This window comes from Acomys russatus, chromosome 12 (assembly GCF_903995435.1).
Source record: "Acomys russatus chromosome 12, mAcoRus1.1, whole genome shotgun sequence".
In the NCBI taxonomy this organism is placed as follows: Eukaryota; Metazoa; Chordata; class Mammalia; order Rodentia; family Muridae; genus Acomys; species Acomys russatus.
The window spans coordinates 55074765-55098289 of NC_067148.1; the positions used below are offsets into that span (position 1 = coordinate 55074765).

Sequence of the window (23525 nt, forward strand, 5' to 3'; positions counted from 1 at the left end):
TCCTTCCCATGCACCCAAAGGGGCTTACATCCATCAGGGCTGCGTTGATGTAGTTGCTGCTCTCGCCATCGATGGTGATGAGGAAGGGCAGGCAGCGGTCTGGAGGCAGGATGTCCATGCAGCGGTTTTTCTCATGGTTCCGTGGCAGCAGGGCAATGCTGCAGTCCTCCACACGCAGGGTGGGGGTCACCATGTTGAGGGTCTGCAGAATAAATGGGGGAGGGGAGAGGGCGGGGCCTCCAGCTCCAGTTAGGTCACCACAGGAGGCCGATTTCATGCTTCCTTACTACTCGATGGTGTGAATACATGTATGAAATCACTGTGTTGTACCCCATAAACATGTGCACTTATAATGTGTCAACTGAAAGCTGTGACACAACCGTAAAACTCCCAAGGAAGTGTGAGTTCATAATATGGTCCAGAAGGAACATATGGGCAAACTGATTCTTTTAGAAAGGCGTGTAAGGCAGAGAACAGTGTCACAGTACCTCAGCTGGCTGTAAGGTGGGAGCCTTGGAATTCTACCAACTACATTTCCTCAGTCCGTCCTTGCGTTTTGTCTGCACACAATGCATAACAGCCAGAGGCAAAGGGCCGTGCAGATCCACAGCACACAGCACCAGCAGCTCATGTACAGTTGGATAAAACCTGAACAATGAGGATTTAGGCCCTCGGAGTATTCTCAGAAGCCATCTCCAGGGCTGGGTTGCACTCACAGTTAGTTACACTGTGGACCAGGTGTCCTGGGTCTCAGCCCTGGTTGGTGCCTACTTGAAATGAAAATGGCTCTGCTAGACTAGTGACTTGAAGCTATGCAATTCTGGCCCTGGGAGCATTTGGCCTGCTGCTGCCACTGACAATTGAGAGCAGAGCTCTTGGTCCTGATAAACACCCATGAGCTCCACAGGGACATCGTCCAGTCCCCAAAGCCACTAGTCCCGAAGTTGTGAGGCTTTGTGCTGTTGGTTCAAGGGCCTAGGAGTTTACTCTGAGAGTTTCTAAAGAGGAGAGTCATAGCCTACCAGACCCCTCATCCTCCCAGCCTGGATCCCCACTTACCCGGAATTCCTCTTTAATTTGGCTCGAGTTTGTCTGTGGGTCCAGTTTGTTCATGTCATAGTATAGAGACCTGACTTGGGAAGCGGGGATGGAGGTGTCGCCACAAAGACAGGCTTCCAGGATCGCATCGTGGATAAATACATACTGCTCCTGAAGAGGCAGACGGACTTACTCAGTGATGGAGAACTTGAGATAAACCAAAGGGCTAGCCGGATGTGGGTTAGTGTGCTGTCAGCCCTATGCCCCCAGGATGGCAGGGGCGACACATTCACAACAGAGGAAGAACCATGCTAAGGCCCTGGTGCCAGCAGGCTGGGTTGTTGAGCACCGTAACCCTGTTCCTGACAGCTGGGATGCCGCTCAGCTGGGAATAGGAGGATGAAGAAAAGGATCTTTATGAAGACTATTACACAGAACCACCAGAGTAGGTAGGGCAGTGGCTAAAATAGTTCTCTAATTCTGACACCATGAACTTGGAACTCAATACTTCAGGTGAGGATTGAGCGTAATTTGGTTGATGTTGGAAGAATTTCCTAATCAAGCTCACAATATAAAGCTCTGAGAAGACAGTTTAGTCTTGACTATTAGGCTTGGTGGGGGCGTCCCCTAGAATTGACCAAGTTCCATGATGGAGAACCTGCTCACATGTGCAAGCCCGTGGATTTGGTCCTCGTCACCACATCAATAACACATGTGAAAAGTACTTCCCTGTGTTGTGGCTTGGCGGGGGCATCCCCTAGAATTGACCAAATTCCATGATCTTTATTATTGACCTTCAATTAATGAAATATTAAAGGTTTCTTGCTACCATTACTTTCTAGGAATAACATTTTGGAAAAGGAAGATAAGGTCGGAAGATGGATGTTGCAATACTTGACAAACTGTTAAAGTGTGCTAAACATATAAAAAAGTTAATCACGGTCACATTTTAAAATATGGCCATAGTCTAAAGAGAAGAGAAACCAAAGGAACATTTCTGACTCCTAGAATTCTTTTTTTTTGTTTTTGTTTTTTTGTTTTTTTGAGACAGGGTCTTTCTGTGTAGCCTTGGTTGTCCTGGACTTGCTTTGTAGACCAGGCTTGCTTTGAACTCACAGCAATCTGCCTGTCTCTACCTCCCGAGTGCTGGGATTAAAGGCATGCACCACCACCAACTCCTGGAATTCTTATGCTTGTTAAAAATGCCCACAGGGCTTATAAACTTTTGTGTGTAGCCTAAACGGAAGGATTCTCCTTTGTTTTTTTCATTTTGCTTCCGGAGGGATCCTCCATGGGTCCTAGGTTCTGGGCGCTAGGTCTAGGTATATGTTTGAGAAATGCTAACTTATTGATATACCTTGTATTTCAACTTTAAGAGTTACTAATTGGAACAGAGCACCACAAATTGGGCCAAGTCCCATGATGCCTTGCGGCAGGGAAGCCCTTTTCTGGGCTAGGAGACTAGCGTGGAACAGAGGAGAGTGCCCTGCAGACGCCTGGCAGACGCCCCGCCATTCTCAGGATCTGTCTTGCCTGCTTCTCTGCTACTTTAAAGGACAGACTGAACAGGAACAGTGTTGGAACCGTTCATGCTTGATGTAGAGGCTCTTCCGAGTTCCTTGGCACAGACAGCTGTGCAGATGTGGGTTGATGGCTACAGATTCCGGTCCCTGGAAAACTCTTGGCACCAGAATCTGTAACTTGAAAAGTCCTTTTTTGTTCGTTTTTGAAAGAACAGATGAAAGACGGATGGAGGAAGGAAAGAGGTTGGGGAGGGAGGGAGACACGGAGGGATCAGGAGTTGGCAGGTACAGAACTTTTCTCCTAGGGCATTTGGTAGAAACAGTGGGCACACTTCTTTTGCCCAAGGAGGTGGGTATGCAAGACAGACAACGGGGACTAAACCATGGGCCGGAGGACCGGCTGCAATACCTCTGTCTGCACCATGTTCACTCTCCTGGACCGAAGCTCCCGGACACAGTTGTAGATGTCCACCACGCCCTCCCTCTCTGCCATGTCTAGCATGATGTCAATGACGATGAAGCAGCCTGTCCTTCCTGCGCCAGCACTGCATAGAGAGAGGAGCCTGTCAACCAAGGACTGCCACAACGCTCCCAGTGTCTCTGCCAGCCAAGGGGAAGGACCACCACAACGCTCCCAACGTCTCAATGGTTAACCACAAAAAAGTGCGTGCTACCAACTTCATCCGGTTCTAGACGTTTTCCAGGATATCCATGAAACCCCGCACCCATAACTGGTTTATGGTGCACCCATGAGGAGGCAGCACTGGGGAGCTCTCCTTACCTGCAGTGTACCACCAATGGGCCTGCATTGGGTGGGCTCTTGGATTTGACCTGCCGAACAAACCCCAGCAGGCCAGTGGCATGGTAGGGGACGCCATGGTCTGGCCAGCCGGTGAAGTGAAACTGCCTGATCTCTCGGATTTCATGAATGCCTCTCTGCGGTCCATGGTCAGCCACAGCAGGGAGGAGAACAAAGGAAAGAAACAATAAGCAAGCGGAGGCAGGAAGAGAAAGGTTCCCTGGGCGAGCGCAGGGCTTCACACGCTGCATCCCCCGGAAGAAGGGCGTCTGTAGCTGTACCACTCAACAAGCTGCTCGTAGGTGTGAGAGGGAGGTGATGCTTAGGGACATGCTAACTTACACATGCAATTCTGGAGATGAATGAGTCTCTTTGGTTCTGCGAACACCCTTCCTTGCAAAACAGGCTATATTAAGAAGCCGGCCACTAGCGGCTACTGGAATATTAGGACCTTTGTCCTGGCTCCAGGTACCCACATGGTGAACACACACTATCAGTGTTCAGGAAGTGTTTACTGAAAGAATAAACGGGAACTCCTTTTCAAGCAGACAGACCAGCGTATCTGTTTTCATCTATGGCTCAGTTAGGTTTCTCTCTCTATTTTAAGCAAACGTGTAGCCTGTTCACTCAAACACTAGCAATTCTGTGACTGCAAATACTTCAAGTGTTCAAGTGCCAGAGTGACAGAAGTATGAAGGTGCCCTTCCTGTCCTGGCCATTTTCTCTGTGGAAGCAGGCGTGTCAGGAAGCAAGAGGGTCAAGATGTGCCTCTACTGGAACTCTCTGTGTGACCAGTGAACTGAAGACGGGGCCCTGATACTGAGCGGCGTGAAAGGGAAAAGACTTTATGCTAATTTTGGTTTTTAATTTGCTCTTAATTTTTTTTTTTTTTGCAAATATTTAGTTTTATATGTGTGAGTGTTTTGCCTGCACGTATGCGAGTGCACTACATGCTCACAGAGGTCAGAACAGGGCACTGGATCTCCTGGGACTGGAACTAAGTTCAGTTGTAAGCCACCACGTGACATATATGTGCATACGTGACTGCAGCTGCTCATGTACATGCATAGGCACATACATGGAAGCCGGATAAGAACACTGGATATCTTCCTGCTCACTCTCCCCTCTTTTTTGAGACAGGGTCTCTCACTGAACCTGAACCTTGACGGTTCGGTTTCTCTGGGCAGCCAGTGAGCTCCCAGCATCTGCCTGTCACTGTCCTCCCAACACTGAAGTTACAGGCACACACTGAGGTTGCAGGCACAGACTGAGGTTGCAGGCACACACTGAGGTTGCAGGCACCCACTTTTATGTGTGCTGGGCATCTAAGCTCAGGGCCTCTTGCTTTCACAGCAAGTTCCTCACCCATGGAGTCATGTCCCAGCCCCAAAGTCTGAAAAACAAAAATTACCTTTAAAACTAACGCTACAGGTGAATCATCTGGGATCCACTGGCTGTGCTGTGCTCCCACATCCAGCCCTTGCTTTGCTTTATTACATCTTATAGGTGAACATGCCTGGACTTAACCAGATTCCCCACTAATCATTCCCAGGTGTTTAGTGGGTGAAGGATAAATCCTGTATCATTATGGGCTTGGAAAGGGTGGGAGAGGTGAGCAATCTTTAAGATAAAAATTATTTACTATTTGCTACCAGTGTGTTAGTGTGTCTTTCACAGAATGGCGTGCCAATGCCAAAGCTCTCTTTGCTGTGGAGATCCTATTGTTCACGAGAGTTTGAACAGTGAAGAAGCAAGTGGACAGGGACTCACAATGTGATGAACTAAACAGGCTCCAGGATCCCAGAATAATGGTACCAGGCACTTAAGAGCCAAATTTTCCCATCACCGAAAATAATATTGACCAGCTCTAAAGACCGTCAGAAGACGGTCTAGTCACTGTCACCTGTCCAACCCTCAGAGAGCTTGCTCTCCGGGAATTATGCACAGTGACTTGGCAAGCCACCGGCCTAACCTGATGGCAAGTATCCTGCAAATCAGGACAGCGTTGGCAATAAATGCTTACGGGCCTCCAAGTGGGAGGGGGATGCGATTTATTTATTTATTTTTGGCTTGGATTTCTGAGAGATTGCATCCACTGAAAGCGGCGTTACAGATCCCTGTGAGGAGCCATGCGAACACTGGGAATGGAACTCGGGTTCTCTGGTTCTCTGCTAGAACAAGAGATGTTCATAGCCGCTGAGCTAGGGATGTGATTTTTACACATTCAATTTCAGTCTCAGAGGGACAGCCATCGTGAGTTGGGCTCTCAGCTTTATGGCTCATTTTCTTTTCTTTTCTTTTTTCAAGACAGGGGTTCTCTGTGTAGCCTTGGCTATCCTGGATTCGCTTTGTAGACCAGGCTGGCCTCAAACTCACAGCGATCTCCCTGCCTCTGCCTCCCGAGTGCTGGCATTAAAGGCGTGTGCCACCATGCCCTGCCTATGGCTCATTGTCATAGCAAGGTACACATTAGCTTCCAGGACCCAGGAAACCTGTTCCTACAACAAAGTTCCATCCTCTGATCTGCTCATTACTGTCAAGATCAGCAAAGGAAATTGCTTCTGGTTCAGCATTACTTCCTGTACATGAACAACAGGTTCTCCTGGGGGAAAACATAGGAGCCACCAGCAATGATAGCCCAAGTACTTCCCAGCTGGATGTTAATCACATTATTTCCTTAGTTTTCATTATAAAAGCATTAATGCTATATATAAAAAAGTGTAAGTCATTTAATGTTTCTATGCAGTATAATGGGAGGGGATCCTCCGCCTCAGATAGTTGCGCATATCCTAAAGTGGGTTTACTGTATGTCTGTGGAACGACTGGCTGAATCATGAAGTGAGAGGAAATTTTATTCTTCCTGTGTTCTCTAGCTGCTGCTTTCTCTCTCAGCACTCAGGTGTCCTGCAGGCGCAGAGGACAGAGTGATCACCTCTAGCTTTCATTCTGCTAAGACAGACAAGGTCTGGGTCCATCAGGAACCCTGGAGTTGCCACGGCAACAGGATGGGCATCATATGCTACACAGAGCCCTTAGGTATGTGGGAGAGAGAAGGAGGCCATTGAATGCAAACTAGGGGCTCGTCAGCCGCAGGCTGTGGCTTTCTGGGTGCCTTGCTGAAGAGCCCAAATCTATCCCTCACCTTTAGATCTCTTGCTGCATCCTGCACTCAAGACAGAATTGCAGGAACCCAAAGCACATATCTAACCCTTTAAAAAAAAATTTTTTTTTAAAGTTTCCCCTTTAAAGAGAAAGTTTCAAAGTCCAAGAAGTGTTCTATGGAAGTTAAATGACAGGGTTTCCTTCAAGACTTCAGTTGTCCAGTCTGGAAATCATTAGCACGCCATCTTGAATCTCCCAATGCTTTTGCAAGCTCCTCCCTGCTCCCCTCCCTATACCATCTCGTCACTGGCTGCTTCATGATTAAAATAGCTGGGTGTTGGAGGACCATTTCTGTGCAGGTGGGAACACAGCAGACACAATAAAAGGTTAAAAACAGAGCAAAGAAAAAAAACTAACCCTTCCTTTTGGCAGCCAAGATGCATTTTCAGCTTATTAGAGAGCTGACCATTGTTCAAAGAACTTCACGTTTAAGCAGTGGCTTAAGAAAAAGCCACCGAGGGTCTATTATTGCTATCTCTTTTAATGCAGTTATTCATGAGTGCTCTTGCCAAGAGCCATACAAAAATCCTGCAAGTGCTTTTCTTGCACAGTCCTGCCTGAGAAGGAAAAAAAAAAAATTGACATCAAAGTGTGAGGTTTAGAACTCGAAGAACTGAGTCAACCAGAACTTCACATTCTTTGAAGTCTCCAAGCCTCCCTCTTGCTTATTAAAAAAAAAAAAAAAGACAGGCTATAGGAAACAGAGGCTAGATGGCACGAGAAACATTAAAATAAACTAAAGCCTTCTCGGCTTTGTGAAGCTGTCATGAATTTGGATTTTCAAACTAGGAACTGCACTTCTAGTCATTGGTGTGAATTAGACAATAGGCAGATCCTGCAGTTCCCCTATTCCCCAGAGATGCCCTGCTTATTCTAAAAAGTGCTTTTAGGTGCGGTACATCATAGAGTCAGATGGGGGGGGAGCTAAGAGGCCAGCACTCTGGCATCACCCAGCCCTCAAAGGACTCGGCTACCACTTGGTGAAGTGAGAGCAGAGTGAATTCATGACAGACTGATCATCTCAGAGCGGCAGCTGTGAAGGTCTGTCTGCATCCTGGAGGATAGGCTCTTGACAGGAGAGCCTCTGGGGGGGGGTGTCTCTCAGTCACGTGTCACCTCCACCTTCCTTCCCCACAGCGTACCTGTGGCACTTCTCTGGATGGGCTGCAGTTTGCTTCACCTCCGGCCCCTCCCTATGTCAGCAGAAAGAGGGACAAGGAGAGTTCCCTGTTATGGCCTACAGTGCTTCCCCAGAGAAGCAGCCCTAGCCATGCGCATGGGATGAGGTGAGAGAGAGTCGATGTACCACATTCACCCAGGCGGAGGGCAGAGTGGGAGTGAACATGAAAGAAGGTGCTGGCTCATGCAAGGCTGCCTGTGACTGATGGAGCGCCCCCTCATGGCAGGGAGGTTGCTGCCACCCAGAGAACCCCTCAGTTTCTTTGCACTTATGTCTACCCGGTAAGGAAACCCAAGTAGATACTCAACACAGGGGGAGCCTTCTCAAGCCCGAAGGGCATTTCTCTACATGTACTGAACTTTGCTTTATGAATCAAGAGAGGGAAAAGGGCCAGACAAAGATCAGCCAGGCCAAAATGGAAGTAGTGCGGTAGACATTGACACTATTTTTAGGTTTAGTTGCAAAATACCGATCGCCGTGAAATGGGAATGGTGTACGTTAAGGATGGAGCTGAGCCGTTACAGAGTCAGAGGGCGGAATGGAGTATTGAGAAACTCCCGGAGCCTACCTGCATCCAGGCCTGATCCTAGAAAAGCTGAGGAGGGGGCTACTGCGCCTCACTCCGGCTCTCTCACTTACCTTTTCCACTGCGAACGTTCTTATCACGTACTCGGCCAGCAGCTCAGTGTCTATTAGGGTCACTTTAATGTCCTTATAGATCTCGGTGTCATCTGGCCAGTATTTGCAGCACTTCACCTTTAAGAAACACAAAGGGAATTATGGGTTTCACTTTTTATTTAGTTTCTTCAGTGAGGGGGGAGGGTCATACTACGATTTACAGGATAAATCTGCACACACACAAGCTAGCCACATGACCCAAAGCAAGCTTTCTTTTGCTGCTGTTTTTAGCATCACCTGTTCCCCTCACTCCGGCTCCAAAAGAGAGTGAACTGGAGTCACGGGGAGACTGGAATACAGGGGAATGAACTAAAATTAACAAAGCGTAGCTATTATCCCGTTATAGTAAGCATTCATTTCTCATTCTTCACCACTCAGGAAATGGCCTGGAAAAACAACCAGATTTCAGTCTCTCTGAATCTTAAGCTTCAGAAAGTTTCAATACTGAAGATGAAGTGACTCACCCTGGAGAGGGGCGGCGCTCTGTAACTGATTCTGCACCAGGCTCACAGACTCGCACTACGGCTGCTCACAGATACGAGGGACGGGCTCTCTTTAAAGTTAGTTTCAGGTTAGTACACAAGGTAGTGTGTTTTATCACGACACCTTCGTACATGTCATTGTGTTTGTTTACATGTGTCCCTCCTCCATAGTCCCTCCTCACTCTGGAGCTGGCTTCCTTTCTCACCCCTAGTAAGTGCCCGTTTTGGCTTTCTTATTACATCTACTCCACAGCCTTCTCTTCTTCCTTTATGATCTCCTCCTCCTCACAATTCCTTTCTAGTTCTCTCTCTCTCTCTCTCCTCTATATTTCTCTCTCTCTCCCTCTCTCTCACCCTCACAAATATACGTGTATACACACACCATATACACATACGATTGCAAATCTAAGTTCCACATACATGAGCAAACGTGGAACTTGAGTCTTTCTGAGTCTAGCTCTTTTCACTTAACAGGATGATCTCCAGTTGCGTACATTTCCCGGCCAATGTGATGATGTCATTTTCCTTTATGGCTGCATGAAATTCCATCACATCTTTTAAACACCCCCCCAAACATGATTTACGTCCTTTGTATTTCCTCTGCCACAATCTACACTTGGGCTCTGGGGTCTTCTTTCTGGGGTCTTCTTACGGGATGTGCTACACAGACAAGGTCAAGAAGGACGCCCCCAAGTGGAGCCCCACACACCGACCAGCACTGTTGCAGGAGCGCTGCCTTCCAGCACTGTCTGTTAGATTGGCAAGATATTCTCTCATCTGGGGTATAGGTGACTTTAAAACATTGGCCACAACTGTCATTTTTATTTTCTATTATTTTATGTTCAAGGACGTACATTTACCGAAGTCTATGAGCCAAAGCCATTCCTTTTGTTTAGGGTGCTTTTTTCCATTCATTTATTCCCATGTGATACACCCCCTATTCTTTAATACACATTGGATGCTCCCACCTCCCTAAGGCTTATCCACAGATGTGAACTTGCTTTGATTTCCAAGGAGCATATCTGGTAGCAAAGATGAGATCCTTCACGCAACACTCGGCACCTGGTTGTTCTTGGCCAGTGAGAAAGGGTTATTCTGCTTATTTCTCAGACCCTATGGCACCTGGAGGTCATGCCCCACACATGAGAAATATGCAGTGGCTGCACAGGGCTGTATTTCACGGAGAAAGACATAGGATAAGTGTAAGAAGGAAAATCCCAGCCTGGGAAAATTTTCAGAAAGGATTATGGGCTAAGAAGACCTTTCAGAATGGCAGGCATCTGCGTCACACCAATGCTTACAGTGTGGCTGTGGCTGGCTAGGACGCTAGCTGCCTCGAAACTTTTGAAGCTTTCTGCAGGTTTAAGATAAACTTTATTAAACTTAGCTGACAATATGTAAGTCTGGGTTTGAGGCAAGAGGAGCATAAGGCAAAGACAGGCTTGAGCTCATGTTACTGGGGATCCCCCTTCACAGTGTTTGCCTGGAAACACGATCTGTGACGTCATGGAAAGGCATTGTCTATAGCATCTCAGCAATATGCACCGTGACACCCAAGCAGGATCAGAAACGCCCAAGATTAAGAGAAACCTGTATTTTGTTGACTTTACATCCCAATTGTAGCCCCCTCCCTGGTCGCCTCCCTGTTCCACCCTCCCTCCCTCATCTCCCCCCCCCCCAGTCCTCCTAGCCATCAGAAAGGGGGAGCCCTCCTCTCCCATCATCTGACCTCAGCCTTTCAAGTCTCATCTGGTCTGTCTGCATCCTCTTCCTCTGTGGCCTTGTAAGGTCACCCCACCAGGGGGAAGTGACCGACAAGTGCGCTCAGAGTCCATGTCAGAGGCAGCCCCTACTCCCTATACTAGGGGACTCACAGGAGACTGTGCTGCCCATCGACTACATCTGAGCAGGGGGTCTAGGTCCTCACCACGCATGGTCCTTGGTTGGCGCAGCTATAGATGCAAATCAGTCTGATCAGATGGTGTACATGTAGAGGTCTCTAACTTGAGGGTGACCATAATTTCATTTATAGAATGTCCAACGTAATTAACAGGGGTGCTGACATAGCACAGGACTTTTCCCTATGCTGTGGGCCTTGCTTTCATCTTTCTGTGACTTCAATTATGCAAGCAGAAGCACTTTAAAAATGGAGTAACTCAATGCAATACAACTAAAAGTATACTTCTGTGAAAAGTACAATAGAACAACAACAACAACAAAACACACACACACACACACACACACACACACACACACACACAGACACACCTGCAACCTGTGTTATACCAAAGATCTAGGGATCTTTTACCTAATAAAAACCCCTTATCTGGCATATCATAGTTAATGAACGACAGGTGCAGTCGGTGTAGGGGAGTTTGTTCTATGGCCACCTATCTGTTTTAGACTCCTTTCCTTCTTTGCCTGGGAATTTTTAATAAATATGAACATGAGGCCTCCGATGCCTCGGGGTCAAGGAGTTAAAGTGTGCCAGCATAGATTGAGGGTCTAGAGGGTCCAGAGTTCTTCAGATATCTGCAACTAGTGAGATGCAGCAGAGTGCTCCTGTGAGGTGCAGCAGAGTGCTCCCACGCATAGGCAAGCAACAGAGATCTGTGTATTAGGCCATGTCCAGCTCATGTGCGACAGCTCCAAAGTCAAGGGCTTCCACTGCAGCCACAATGGTGGTGAACAGGTGCAGCTGCTGGAGGAGGACAGTGGCCTCTGAAGTGTGTGCTTGGGGAGCTGGCCCAGAGCCCTTGGATGCTCCAATCCAGAAGCAGTTAAGACAACAGAAGCATAGAGGTGCTTCCTTCCAGAAAGTGTCTGGGGCACCTTGCTTCTTGCTCACCAGCACCTGTTGGGTGGGCGGGGGCAGTCCAGAAAAGGCAAAGGGACCATTTAGACTCCATCCCTCCAACTCATCTCCCAGAGTATCTTGAAATGGTTAGCCACATCTGTTTCAGCCTACTAAAAACCCTTCGAAATTCAGTTCTTCTAAGTATCGTTTTAACTGCTTGGACCTGTGTCAAGTTATTATTTTGCTTAAAGAAAACGGAACAGGAAGGAAAACATGTGTCACTATGGATGAAGACGGCACAACTGCAGCATGCGGGGCTCCCAGCTCCCTCTTGGCTCTGATTCTGCAAACAGAGATGTTGAAACCGGGGCTTTCTGAGACACCTGCTGGAGCCCCAGCCTCACACAGCCCGATGCTCCCCTGTTTGGTCCTGTGCCAAGCCAGCTGTCTCCTGCAGCCTGAGGGTACTTGCCCAGCATTTAGCAGAGGCTCTGCCATCGGCCCCCCCACCCCCGATCACCCCGCATCTTCATCATGTATGGCCTCCAGCCTGGGAATGAGGCCACTTCCAGGATCTGATGATTACTTTGGTGCCTTTTGCAGGTTCCATCAGGCCATTAATCAAGCAAAGAGCACCGGGCCCCACCGCCTGCTCATTACTATACCCAGGGATGCAGGAGAGACGCAGTCTCTACTCCCAAGGGGTCCTTAACTTTGGCTTTAACATTCACTAACATAAAACACAGAAAGCATTATCACGTGAGGAACTTGAGCTTCCTGGAGGAAGTCTTTAAAGAGAGTCATTTTTAACTCATAGCTCACAATCATCCCACACTTACTAAGGTCATAACACCTCTGCGGGTAGAGCCTCAGCTCCTGGGCCTGGCAGCATACCATCTTGACCTTGAGTTTGTCCTGACATAGCTACACCAAGAGTTCTAAACTCCAGCACATAGCAGAACTCCCTGCAGCAATTCTTAACACATTCTGAGGGTCTGGAGAATTGGCGTTTCCAACAAGCTCCCTGGCCTGTAGCCCACACCGACCAGGAAGAATTTCCGCAGCTCAAGCAGACTGCAGAACCTGGCCAACACGAGTCGGAAGAAGGCTGTGCAGCTTGTTTACGCAGCCTCAGGTTCTCCATCTGACGAGAAGGGATGGTGACAATTCTTGTCCCAGAATGCCCTAAGATCAAGATAGTGTTTTCACATTTGTCCGCACATTAGAATCAGCTGGGAAGCGGATTCAAGGAAACCCTAAAGCTCAGGCCACTTTCCAGGATAGTTCTCAATTTCTGTGGGGAAGCAGAAGCAACCATCATTTTCTGGAGCTTCCTATATGATCCAACTGCAGCTAAGTCTGGATATCACCAGATTCAAAGCAGTAAACACATCCGGCCAAGTGTCCTCTTGATTACAAGAGCTCAAAAAATGGCAGTCCTTATTCTTAAGTGGCAAGTCTAAAATCTAGACCCTACATGACATCAGGAGTTTGTGGAGTCCGGAAAGATGAAGCAGGAAGTTTAGGAAGCAAAGGAGGAAGTCTTGAGCAGTGACAACTGTGAGGTTTATGACGGTGGCAGGAAAAACGAAGGGAGGATTCCATGCTGCTTTTATTCTTTTCTGCAAACTGTACACCCCAGAAATAAGATGGCTCTAGGGAGAGATGTTGGCATGTCCTGTCTGCTACTGTATGGTTTGGCCATACTTATAATGGGAGTTAGGAAAAAGCATCTGTGTTCTAGGGAGGCCATTTAAAGCAAACAGCCAGAGTTACAAAGATAGTTTGCAAACCCTCATTTGCAAGGTCATTGCAGCCTTTATACACAGAGCCGTTACTAGTTTGGGCGAGATGTTCTCAGAGCTGTGTTCTCACATGGAAGATATCGATTTGCAAGGTCCAAGGCTTGTCCCTTTGCCCCTAGTTCCTTCTAGGAGAAAGCTAGAACAGGCAATGAACTCCCTGGGCAGGCCAGGGCCCAAGTCCAGCTGTAGGGCTGTGTGGGAGGGTAGACCTCAGGGAGCTCATGGCTTTTTCCCCCCTTTGGTCTTGTTAGGCTTTGGCTTCTGGAGCAGATATAAAGTAGGAAATCTGAAGTGGCTTTAGCTGCCCTGACTAGCTGAGGCAGAAGAGGTGTAGGTGGAGGTATGGGGCGGGAGGAGGGTACACTCGGAAGCCATTGTTGACTTTCCCCATAGTTCTCAAGAGGATATTTTCTTCCTGTGCCTCTGGGCAGGGTTTTCATGCATGCTATAAGATCTCTCCTCCCTTCTTTTCTCTCCTTCCCTTCTCTCATTTGAGGTAAGGTCATGCAATATAGTCCAAGTTGTCTGAGAACTTGCTATGTGGTTCAGGCTGACCTCCAATTTGTAATGCTCTGCCCCTTGCTCCTGAGGGCTGGGCTTATAGGCAGGAACTGCCAGTCCCAGCTAAAATCACTGATACTTTCTTTATATGTCAGTCTCATTTGACTACCACTCTTGATAAAACATTTCACATAAGGGCCCTAGGCTGGCTTCTTCCTTCCAGACCTGACTCACAGGGTTGGGTAGTGGGGCGCTTGAGGACCTGAAGAATGCACAGTAAATCAAGTGCTCCTGAGGACTCGGTAGTTTTGGCTTAGGAGAAGAGCTTCATAAGATAAGGACGTTTCTTTTTCACCCACTTAGGCTTCTGTGTAAAGCCTCAATGGTCCGCTCTTGAGTCTGACTTTCTCTCCGGCTCTCCTCTTAGATGCAATTCAGTTGAATATGGTTCCAGAAGGCAGCACAGGCCAGCTTCGGCAGGCTTTCAAGAGCCACACTCATTCAGGTTGCTTTGTTCTGTATCTACTCAAGAGAAGGAGCTTTGGCATTTAGCAATTGCCCAAGTTCAAGTTCTGGCCAAGGCGGGTGCTCACTGTGCAGTAAGAACACATCACTCACTCTGGCGACTGTAACTTCCAGAAGCATCTTAGACATTCTTTGAGCAACAGCAGCACTACTGGCATATAAACTCAGGCCCCAGAGTATGCTAGTGAGGCATTTCCTATGGTGGAATCTCTTTCACACAATCCTTAGTGAGGTCATATTTTAGATTCCTGACCTTGTGCAAATCCTAGGCCTGTTCTGGCTCTTTCCATACATGTTGGTGGATACGAGATCACGTGGTGGATGAAACACTCCCAGTTAGGAAAAAGCGTCTGTGCTCTAGGGAGGCGATTTAAAGCAGACAGCTGAAGTTGCAAAGACAGTTTGCAAACCTTCATTTGCAAGGTCATCGCAGCGTCTATACACAGAACCATTACTGGTTTGGGGGAGGCGTTCTCACAGCTGTGTCCTTACACGGAGGCTTAGGGAGGATGCCAATGTGCTGGGGCCCAGGTCTCTATCCTCCTGCTTTCTTCTACGAGGAAGCCAGGGCAGGGCCCCTTACACTAATTCTGTGGAATCCAGATCACCATCCATATTTCACAGATACCTAACTTGAAATGGACTGACAGGTATGCGCAAAAAGACTTGAGGGATCAGCATTTTAACTTTGTGGCCCCAATGGGGCAAGACGCAATGTCTTAGCCTATGGCGTGCTGTTTCCATCCAAATGATGTCCTGTTCATCATTTGGACAGTCTTAAAGCCAGGTACAAGCAGAGCCCCATCTAGGCCTTTCTGGGGATACAGAGGGATGAGCTGCGACTATAACATTTACAAAGACACACGCACAATCGGCAAATCCAACTTGCATCGGATCACAAGGCAAGCTCAACGATCAAAACCACATTCCCTCGTGGTGTCCTATTCCTTTGGGTTAAAAGCCAAGCTTCATTTACTGCCTGTGACATTGGGCAAATTATTCGACTTCTTCGAGGTTCCAGTTTTCTATCTGTAGAAGGAGCGTAATACAAATGCTGTTACGGACATTATTTTTGTACAGTATTTGGAACAGGATTGGTATAACTGAATGCTTGTTAAAAATTCCTAAATGAGGCCTGGGAAGCAGTGGTGCACGCCTGTAATCCCAGCACTTGGGATACAGAGACAGGTAGATCCCTGAGTGTGAGGCCAGCCTGGTCTACAAAGTCCAGGAGAACTAGGGTGACATAGAGAAACCCTTTCTCAACAAACAAACAAACAAGCAACCTAAATGAAACTGCTATGGGTGACCAGAAGAATCAGTGCGGATTCTAAAAGAAGGAGTCCGTGGCTTTCCAAGGTAGACTACACTATTAGTGCATCCAATAAGAAAGGGTGCTGTTTCCATGGGTGGATGAGGAGGGACAGGTGGTGTCGACTCAGGAAGCTAACAGAGATGTTTCCAGGAATCCTGTGCAGCTTTAAGTCTTTGTCGGAAAGGCCTGGAAGATAGATCCTTTGGCAGCAAAGGCAAAGTTCTAGCTCATGATGTCCAGCTTTTTCTGATGGGGTTGGTATAACGAGTGTGTATTTGGAAAGAGTGGGATGCAGGAACACACTGATATAGACTTTCCTGATTCCCTTGTATGCACACACGTGATCAGTGGCCTGCCCTGAGGCATGCGACAGCCAACCAGCTTCCCTGCCAGGGAGAAATCCTGAGTGTAAAGCTCCTGCAGCACCTGGAGGGTAAGAGGGTGAGTTGGCTATGAGACTGAGTACAGGGTGAGAGAGTGCTTTATCACCAGGCCATTCTCGGGGTCATTCCAATTGTGAAGTTGCCAGCAGCTTCAGGCCTGGGCTGACTGGCATAGGATCACAATTCAAGGGTGCCGAGTGAGCTCAAGGACCTCGATTTTTCTGTGTGTTCCATGTTGCTGGGACATGGCTTTTCTGATTTAATAAAACATTCTTCATACACACCGCACCAATGTGTGTATGTACACACACACACACACACACACACACCACAAACACATTCACACACGCATGCATGCACATATATGCACATTCCTTCTGAGTTGAATTGACTTTTAAGGTTAATAGATAAAGAATAATTTTTAGGGCCTCTCAAAAATAAACATTTAAGTCTTCCAAAGTGTGCCACCAGGAAAAGAACCCTGTACAGCTGGCAGAGGGCTTAGGGACTCACACCAGCTGGGTCATAAGCTGGCCACGTGATCTTGCTTGAGTCAAGAAGCCACTCTGGATGTGTTTCCTGACTTGAACAAGAACACTCCGGACTGGACTGTTTGTGGTTAAAATTATCCCAACTCTTACAATGACCCACTTATATGCATTTAGAGTTGGTTCTTTGGGAGACATGGGAATCAGGAGTGGGATTTCTGCAGTTGAGAGCTGTGTGGATATTTGTCTAGAAGCTTTATTTGCTCTCCAGGACATGGCGCAACAGTCACATCTATTTCACAGACACTGTGAAGATCTGAAGACCCTGTTCATGGGCTTCCCCATGAGTGTCCATGGACTGGTAGTGATGGTTACCATGGTGGTGGTGGTGGCCATGGTGGTGGTGGTGGCCATGGTGCTGGTGGTGGCCATGGTGATGGTGGTGGCCGTCATGTGGTGGTAGTCACCATGGTGGTGGTGGCCATGGTGGAGGTGGTCACCATGGTGGTGGCGGTTGCCATGGTGGTGGTGGCCATGGTGGTGGTGGTGGTGGTGGTCACCATGGTGGTGGTGGTTGCCATGGTACTGCTAGTTTCTATCAGTTCAACATGTCCCAGTGCAGAGCTCCTCAGGCTCCACTTACTGTAGCATTATTACTCATGGTCTGTGGCCAGACTCAGAAGAGTGAACAGTAATGTCAGAAGTCTTAATCTTACTGGGATTCTTCTGGGGTACTGTGAGGTACACAATTGCCCTAGGGACTCTCTCAAGGGAGGTAAATAACTTTTAGGGTAAAAGAAGTCAGATATCAAGGTCCTACCCAAGGCCTGCTCAGGCTGTTCCAATGCCCTCTTCTTTAAGTTGTGACAATCCTGCTAAACAGCCCAGGAGGGATTGGAAGAACACGGTGACAGAAATGTGTGGCATGCCATTCTTGACTAATGATCATATGAGCATCCCTAAGAATGGGAAGCACACGGCTCGACTGAACAGATTAAAATATCTATGAATTTACTGTTGACTCTGGAGCCCCACAACATCAGAAGGAGTGCAAGGTGAGCTAATGGGCACACCATCTACTGTATAATGTACGATGATCTGGCTGGGCACGGCCAGAAGGAGTGTAATCCCTAAAATTTGGGGGGTTGAGGCAGGAAGAGTGTGAGTCTCACGTCCGATTTAGGCTATATAATAGCAATGTGGCAAGATCTTGTCTTGAAAAAGCAAAGAGAGGGAGAGCACAGATGAGGGTCAGTAGCTGAACTCTTGCCTGAGTGAGGAGCAGGGTTTGACTGCTAATACAGAAAAAGAGATGAAGAAGGGAAAGGCATTGCGTGCTTATACAGTTCTGTTTCTGCAAAGCAGACAGCCCAGAGCCCTAGGCATAGAGCCAGCATCCAGTTTTGAAGCGGCCCCTTTGCAGATGGAGTTCTGACCGAATCACTGCCCTGGCTCTTTCCTGTAATACCCAGTACATAATCCACCGAAATCCTGGCATCCAGCTTGTTTGTTTCCTGCACTCATGACTAATGCAATCAGGTCACTGCTGTAATCCAACAATGCCCCAAGGTGCTTAAATAATGTCACTCCAATGCACCCTCCTTGATCCTGAGGTTTACAAGTCTGTAATCCAGAAAAGAACCCCGCTCTTCCTGCCAGGTGGAAGGGAGGTCAGTGGATCTTATAGTGATGGCATTCCTGGAAACTCAGGGAAATGGGCAACAGCTTGATCTGCGAGCTGTCATCCTGCCTGGTCTTATACACAGGGCAGATACTGGCAGACGGAAGTTCTGAGGTGATAAATTCTCTTTGCCTCCAGCCTCCTGAATTACTGCCTTCTTTGTTCTATAAACAGGGGAACTCGAGATACTGTAGCCTTGCCTCTTTGGTGTAGAGAGACCATCAAACTGCTCACCATATAATTCTGCCTCTCCGGTCTTATCCTCCCGAGAGGCCCCGGCTTACTCTTGTATTTACTTGGCCAGATAACCTTAAGCCTTAGGAGGGAAGCAGGCTGAGAGGCTTAGAGGATTGAAGATGCAGAGGTGGGAAGTGGAGGAGAGAGAGGATCTTGCCTTGGAGTGAGCACGCCATTTTCCTACTTGTCAGCAAACTGTTCGAGGGTGGGCGTCGCCCAGAGTGGGAGACTCAGCGCTCACGGGAGCAGGAGCTACGAGGCCACTTTCCTATATTATATGCAGTGATCATGTTAAGAGACTAAGCTGTGCCTGAGCAGGTGGGGGTGGGGTGGGGTTGGTGATAAAACCTCTTGGGCTGTGATGTGTTGGTGCAGGAACATCTGCCCATCTGCTGTGTTTACATCCCTGATAACTTCCCAGGTGCTTTACAGTTATGGAGGCGGATGACCGTGTACGCATATGCCCAAGACTAGAGCAGGCACAGGGAGAGGTGGCAGAGCCAGCCAAAAGGGGACACAACCCAGGACCATCAAGCAGCAAATAGACAAGGAGCCAGTGACTCCATGACTGGGCAGGAGGTTGTCAAAGAGCTGGTTTGTGTGCAGCCTGCCATTACCTGGGAGTCTGCTGGAGACCGGAATAACAAGAAACACTTGCTATTCAGACCCGCAAATGTGCTTTGATCTCCAATATCCTGCTACGGCAGCAGTATGAGAGATGGCTGGCATAAAGGTGTCAGACACACAATAGCATGTCGGGAATCATCTCTGGAGTTCGATTTGTAAATCATTGGTATTTGAGAAAAATCCACCCCACCCCCTCAGCCCCGCCCTCATCTCTTTCTCATCTCTCAAAAGGGGACAAAGGTGTTTAGGCTGGATGGCTGAGAAGTCAACACAAAGGGTTAATCAGGCAGGCTAAACGCAGTTGTATTTCTGTCAAGTCTAATACAGTGGCAGTGAGCTTCACTGGCATCCTGAAGGCATCTATTATGTGCGCACATGTGACTTTAAATGTATTCCAACGGAGAAGAGATCCAGGGGACGAAGTGGTGAATGGATTGCATCTGCACGAAGCATGCTTCTCATACTGGCTTACACACTCTCCCCTCAAAGCTCTGACTTCTTTCAGGGTGTCCCATCTTTTGGGTTCAGGGAAGGGATCACCCTCACCCGCCTTTCTCACAGATGCTTATGGCTGGCGGGGAGGGTCTTCTGTGTAACACCACCATAACTGGGTCGTAAATGTCTTAAAAGGGCTTCTCTTATAGTGTTTGGCCTACAGCAGGTCAGAGGTCACCTGACAGAGCCGTTCCTTAAATAGGGATGCAGGGGGTCATTGTGAGAAGCCTGTGAGGTGACTGTCCTTGAGTGACCACATGAACCTAGACACCAGAGGCCGCTGCTCACCCAGGCTATACTCTCACCTGGACTATTGATCCCAGGCCACGCTCCTGGGAGCACCACGGGCAGCTGTAACGCAACGACAATTGGGTGCACAAACCTACACAGCGACAATCAGTTGGGCACACAAATGTATCCGAGCACAGAAAAGGAAAGGGTGAAATACCGAGCTTGGATCTGCAGAGGTGACTCAGTCAGCACAGCGCAAGTGTGGAAACCTGAGTTTGGGTTTCTAGCATCCTCATAAGGGCTGCACATGAAGGCACGTATGGCTGGAGGGCTGCGGCTGGGCCTGGTCTATAGAGACAGGCAGATCACTGGCCTGCCGGGCTAGCCAAGTCATGAGACCCTAAGACGGAGAGCATGGAGGAAGCTGTCTGATACAGACCACTGGCCACCCACGTACACACATGCACACACCCACATGGACACACACATGCCACAAGTACATATGGTACTCTGGGAGATTTTTCAGCCCCGTTACAGTTCTAGATGTCTTCTCTGTGGTCTGAGCTGTCACTGTTCCTGCATGTGAGGTGTGCAGAAGGCCCAGCAGGGGACATGACAGGAAACCCTGAGTAGCTTCCTAACACCCATAGGGCAGAAGCACAGAGAGCTGAAGACACAAAACTGGTCCTGTCTCCCCACAGCAAACTCACGAATGCTCTATTCAGCCCATACAGAATCCAGGGACGAGACTGTGGCCCTCACGCAGGGCAGACAGCAGCAATGTGCCATTCCCCAAATGTAAAGAGCTCTTCTGAAACTGAGGTCAAGGTGTGTGCGCGCAGGTGTGTGCTTGTGTGTGTGCGTTTGTAAGTCTGCATGTGCCTGTGTATACACATGCACGTGTTCACTTGTGTGCATGTGTGTGTCTGCATGTGCATGGGTGTGTACACATATGTTCACTTAGTGCATGTGTGTGCATGTACACACATGTGTTCACTTGTGCACCTGCATGTGCATATGTGCATACACATGCATGTGTGTGTACAAATGCATTTGCTCATGTATGTGCCTACATGTGCATGTGTGCATACATATGCATGTGTTCACTTGTGTGTATGTATGCATGTGTACATGTGCATAATCATATATTTATGAGAAACATTTTATCATGCCCTAGGAAGTTGCAAGCTGTGAAAGTATGTGTCCTTGTGAGTGAAATAGATCATTTTTGCATAGATTTATTTGAAAGAATAATACCAGAGTAACATCTATAAAAGGGTTAGCGTTCCAGATAAAAATATATTATAAAACCTTATGATTTGAGGTCATAAAATGTGGTGCTTAGAACCTGATTTAAAATACTTGGCAAGGCTTTGCTTAGACTCCAGGGTAGTTTTGTGGCTTTCTCTTTGCTTTGTCTGAGACTATGAGTTTCTTCTTCTTTCACAGTTCTCAAAACCACCCACCTTAGTAGTCAGGAGTTTCCTAGTCAAATAAGTTGTGTAACAGTGTCACTTTCTTCATTTCCTTCATTTCACTACAGCTTGCCTTTCAAGTACACAGATTTGCTATTCAAACTGGGCTGATGGGACACAAGGTGACAATTCTCCAAGGATTGTACATTTTAGATAAAAAATAATCCACCCCTATTTTTGTGTACCAGGAAGAGACTTCTTCCTGATGCCCAGGTCTACATGATGTGCATGCGTGTACATGTGTGTGTGTGTGTGTGTGTGTATGTATGTATGTATGTGAGTGTATGTCTGTGTGCATGTACATATGTGTGTATGTGTGAGTGTGTATGTGAGCGTATCTCTGTGCACGTGAGTGTGTATGTGAGCGTATCTCTGTGTATGAATATATGTGTGAGTGTACGTCTCTGTGTGTGTGTGTATATGTGTGAGTGTGTGTATGTGTGTGTGAGTGTTTGTATATGTGTGAGTGTATGTCTGTGTGTGTAGATCCTCAGTAAGTGGCGAGGAAGTTCTCCTGGGACTCAGCACTCTCACTAGCACCCCTTTCTTCTGCCCTCTGGATGGACCTATGAGCTAAGAAAAGGAATGCGCTTGGAGGGGAAGATAGATTTGCTGTGATAGGTGACAAAGCTTGTCATGACTAGCAATCTTGAGACCCTGTGACAGGAATATCTCTCATCAACAGAGTTTATATTATCAGATCAGATAATTTTCAAAAGGAGACTTACAAATCTAAGAAGAGCAACTTCAGTGATCCACAGAAATTAAAATACAGCTCCATGCTTGTGTCACTGGGACAATAGTCCTAGGGCGACATTCCATGCCAGGTCTCCCACATAATCTCCATGTAAAGTGTGGGAGAAGGAGGGGTGGCTGACTCTCCTGGCATCATGTCTTTGGATTGAATTGTTTCTTTTTCCTTAAGGGTCTAGACCCAGAATTTCTCTTCCAGCTGGTACCAGGAGAACTCTAGTGTGTGCTGAGGGGTTGTGTGGATAAATACACAGGCGTGCTAGTTATCCAGGTAGGTCTTCCTAGCTGGGATAGAACAAGTGAAACCAGCTCTTCATACAAGCACAGTATTTTAGAATTGGTCAGTTTCCCAGGATTCGAAACTACAGCTCAGAGATGAACATCTGCTGGTTCCCTCTTTGCCTCCAAATGCTTCTGGCTCTGGACCCACAATCACACCCCACTTGATATGGTTTAGATGTAAAATGTTTCCCACAGGCGCATGCATTTGAATATTTGGTCCCCAGCTGGCAACTCTGTCTTGGAGGCTGCAGCATCCTGGGATGAGGGCCCTAGCGGAAGGAAGGAGGAGTCTAGGGGCAGGAGCTGAGGTTTCTAGCCAGGCACTACTTCTTGCCTCATCTCTGTCTCTACATTCTGATCTGTACAGACATGAGCAAGCCCCTCACACTCTGTCACCAGGGTGCAGTGCTTCTGACAACATGCCTCACCTGTCATGATGGAGCCTACCCTCCAGTGCGAAGGCATGCTGACTGTTGGTGGCTGCAGAATTCCAGACACCTGCCTCCAGCACCCAGACACCTGCCTCCAGCACCCAGCCTTGTTTAGATCTTCCCCCTGCTTATCCTCCCCCCAGGGCAAGGGAAGGCATCCCCCTGCTGTAGTACTTCTCCCCCCATCACTTTCTAAAACAGCCCTTCGCTCAATTCCCTCCAGCCTCTCAGCCATGGTTGTTACCATGTAAACATACTCCCTGAGACACTGCCCCCTGAGACTGCATCAGCATTGATTTTGTTATTGTTAGCTTTAACTGTCTAGGTTGGCCCAACCTAGAATTGATCCAACAGGGTCAATGAGTGATTGCCAACGTTGGGTTGGCCTACCTGTATGTCTGTAGGGACTGTCTTAGTTAACCTGACAGGTGTGGGAAGATCCAGCCCACTTTGGGCAGCTCCGTGCATGGCAAGCGGCAACTGCACAGTACAGAGAAACCAAGCACACAAACAGGTGATCATATGTGCACTCGTTTCTTCCTGTTTTGACTATGGAGGTGACATGACTAAGCTGTTCAGCATCTCTGCCTGTGACTTCCCACAATGATAGACTACAACCTGGAACTGTGAGCTAACA

General features: G+C 47.9%; 1 protein-coding gene across 1 annotated transcript in view; it reads right to left on the bottom strand.

Moving 5' to 3' along the window:
- Positions 1 to 23525, bottom strand: part of Ptprm (protein tyrosine phosphatase receptor type M) — a 680548-nt gene that overhangs the window by 21908 nt on the left and 635115 nt on the right. Inside the window, exons 23-28 of the mRNA XM_051154461.1 lie at positions 8342 to 8458; positions 7665 to 7715; positions 3343 to 3497; positions 2971 to 3106; positions 1060 to 1209; positions 29 to 202 (exon numbers count right to left, since the gene is read on the bottom strand). Coding sequence (XP_051010418.1) covers positions 29 to 202; positions 1060 to 1209; positions 2971 to 3106; positions 3343 to 3497; positions 7665 to 7715; positions 8342 to 8458 — 783 coding nt within the window. The remainder of the gene's footprint in view (positions 1 to 28; positions 203 to 1059; positions 1210 to 2970; positions 3107 to 3342; positions 3498 to 7664; positions 7716 to 8341; positions 8459 to 23525) is intronic.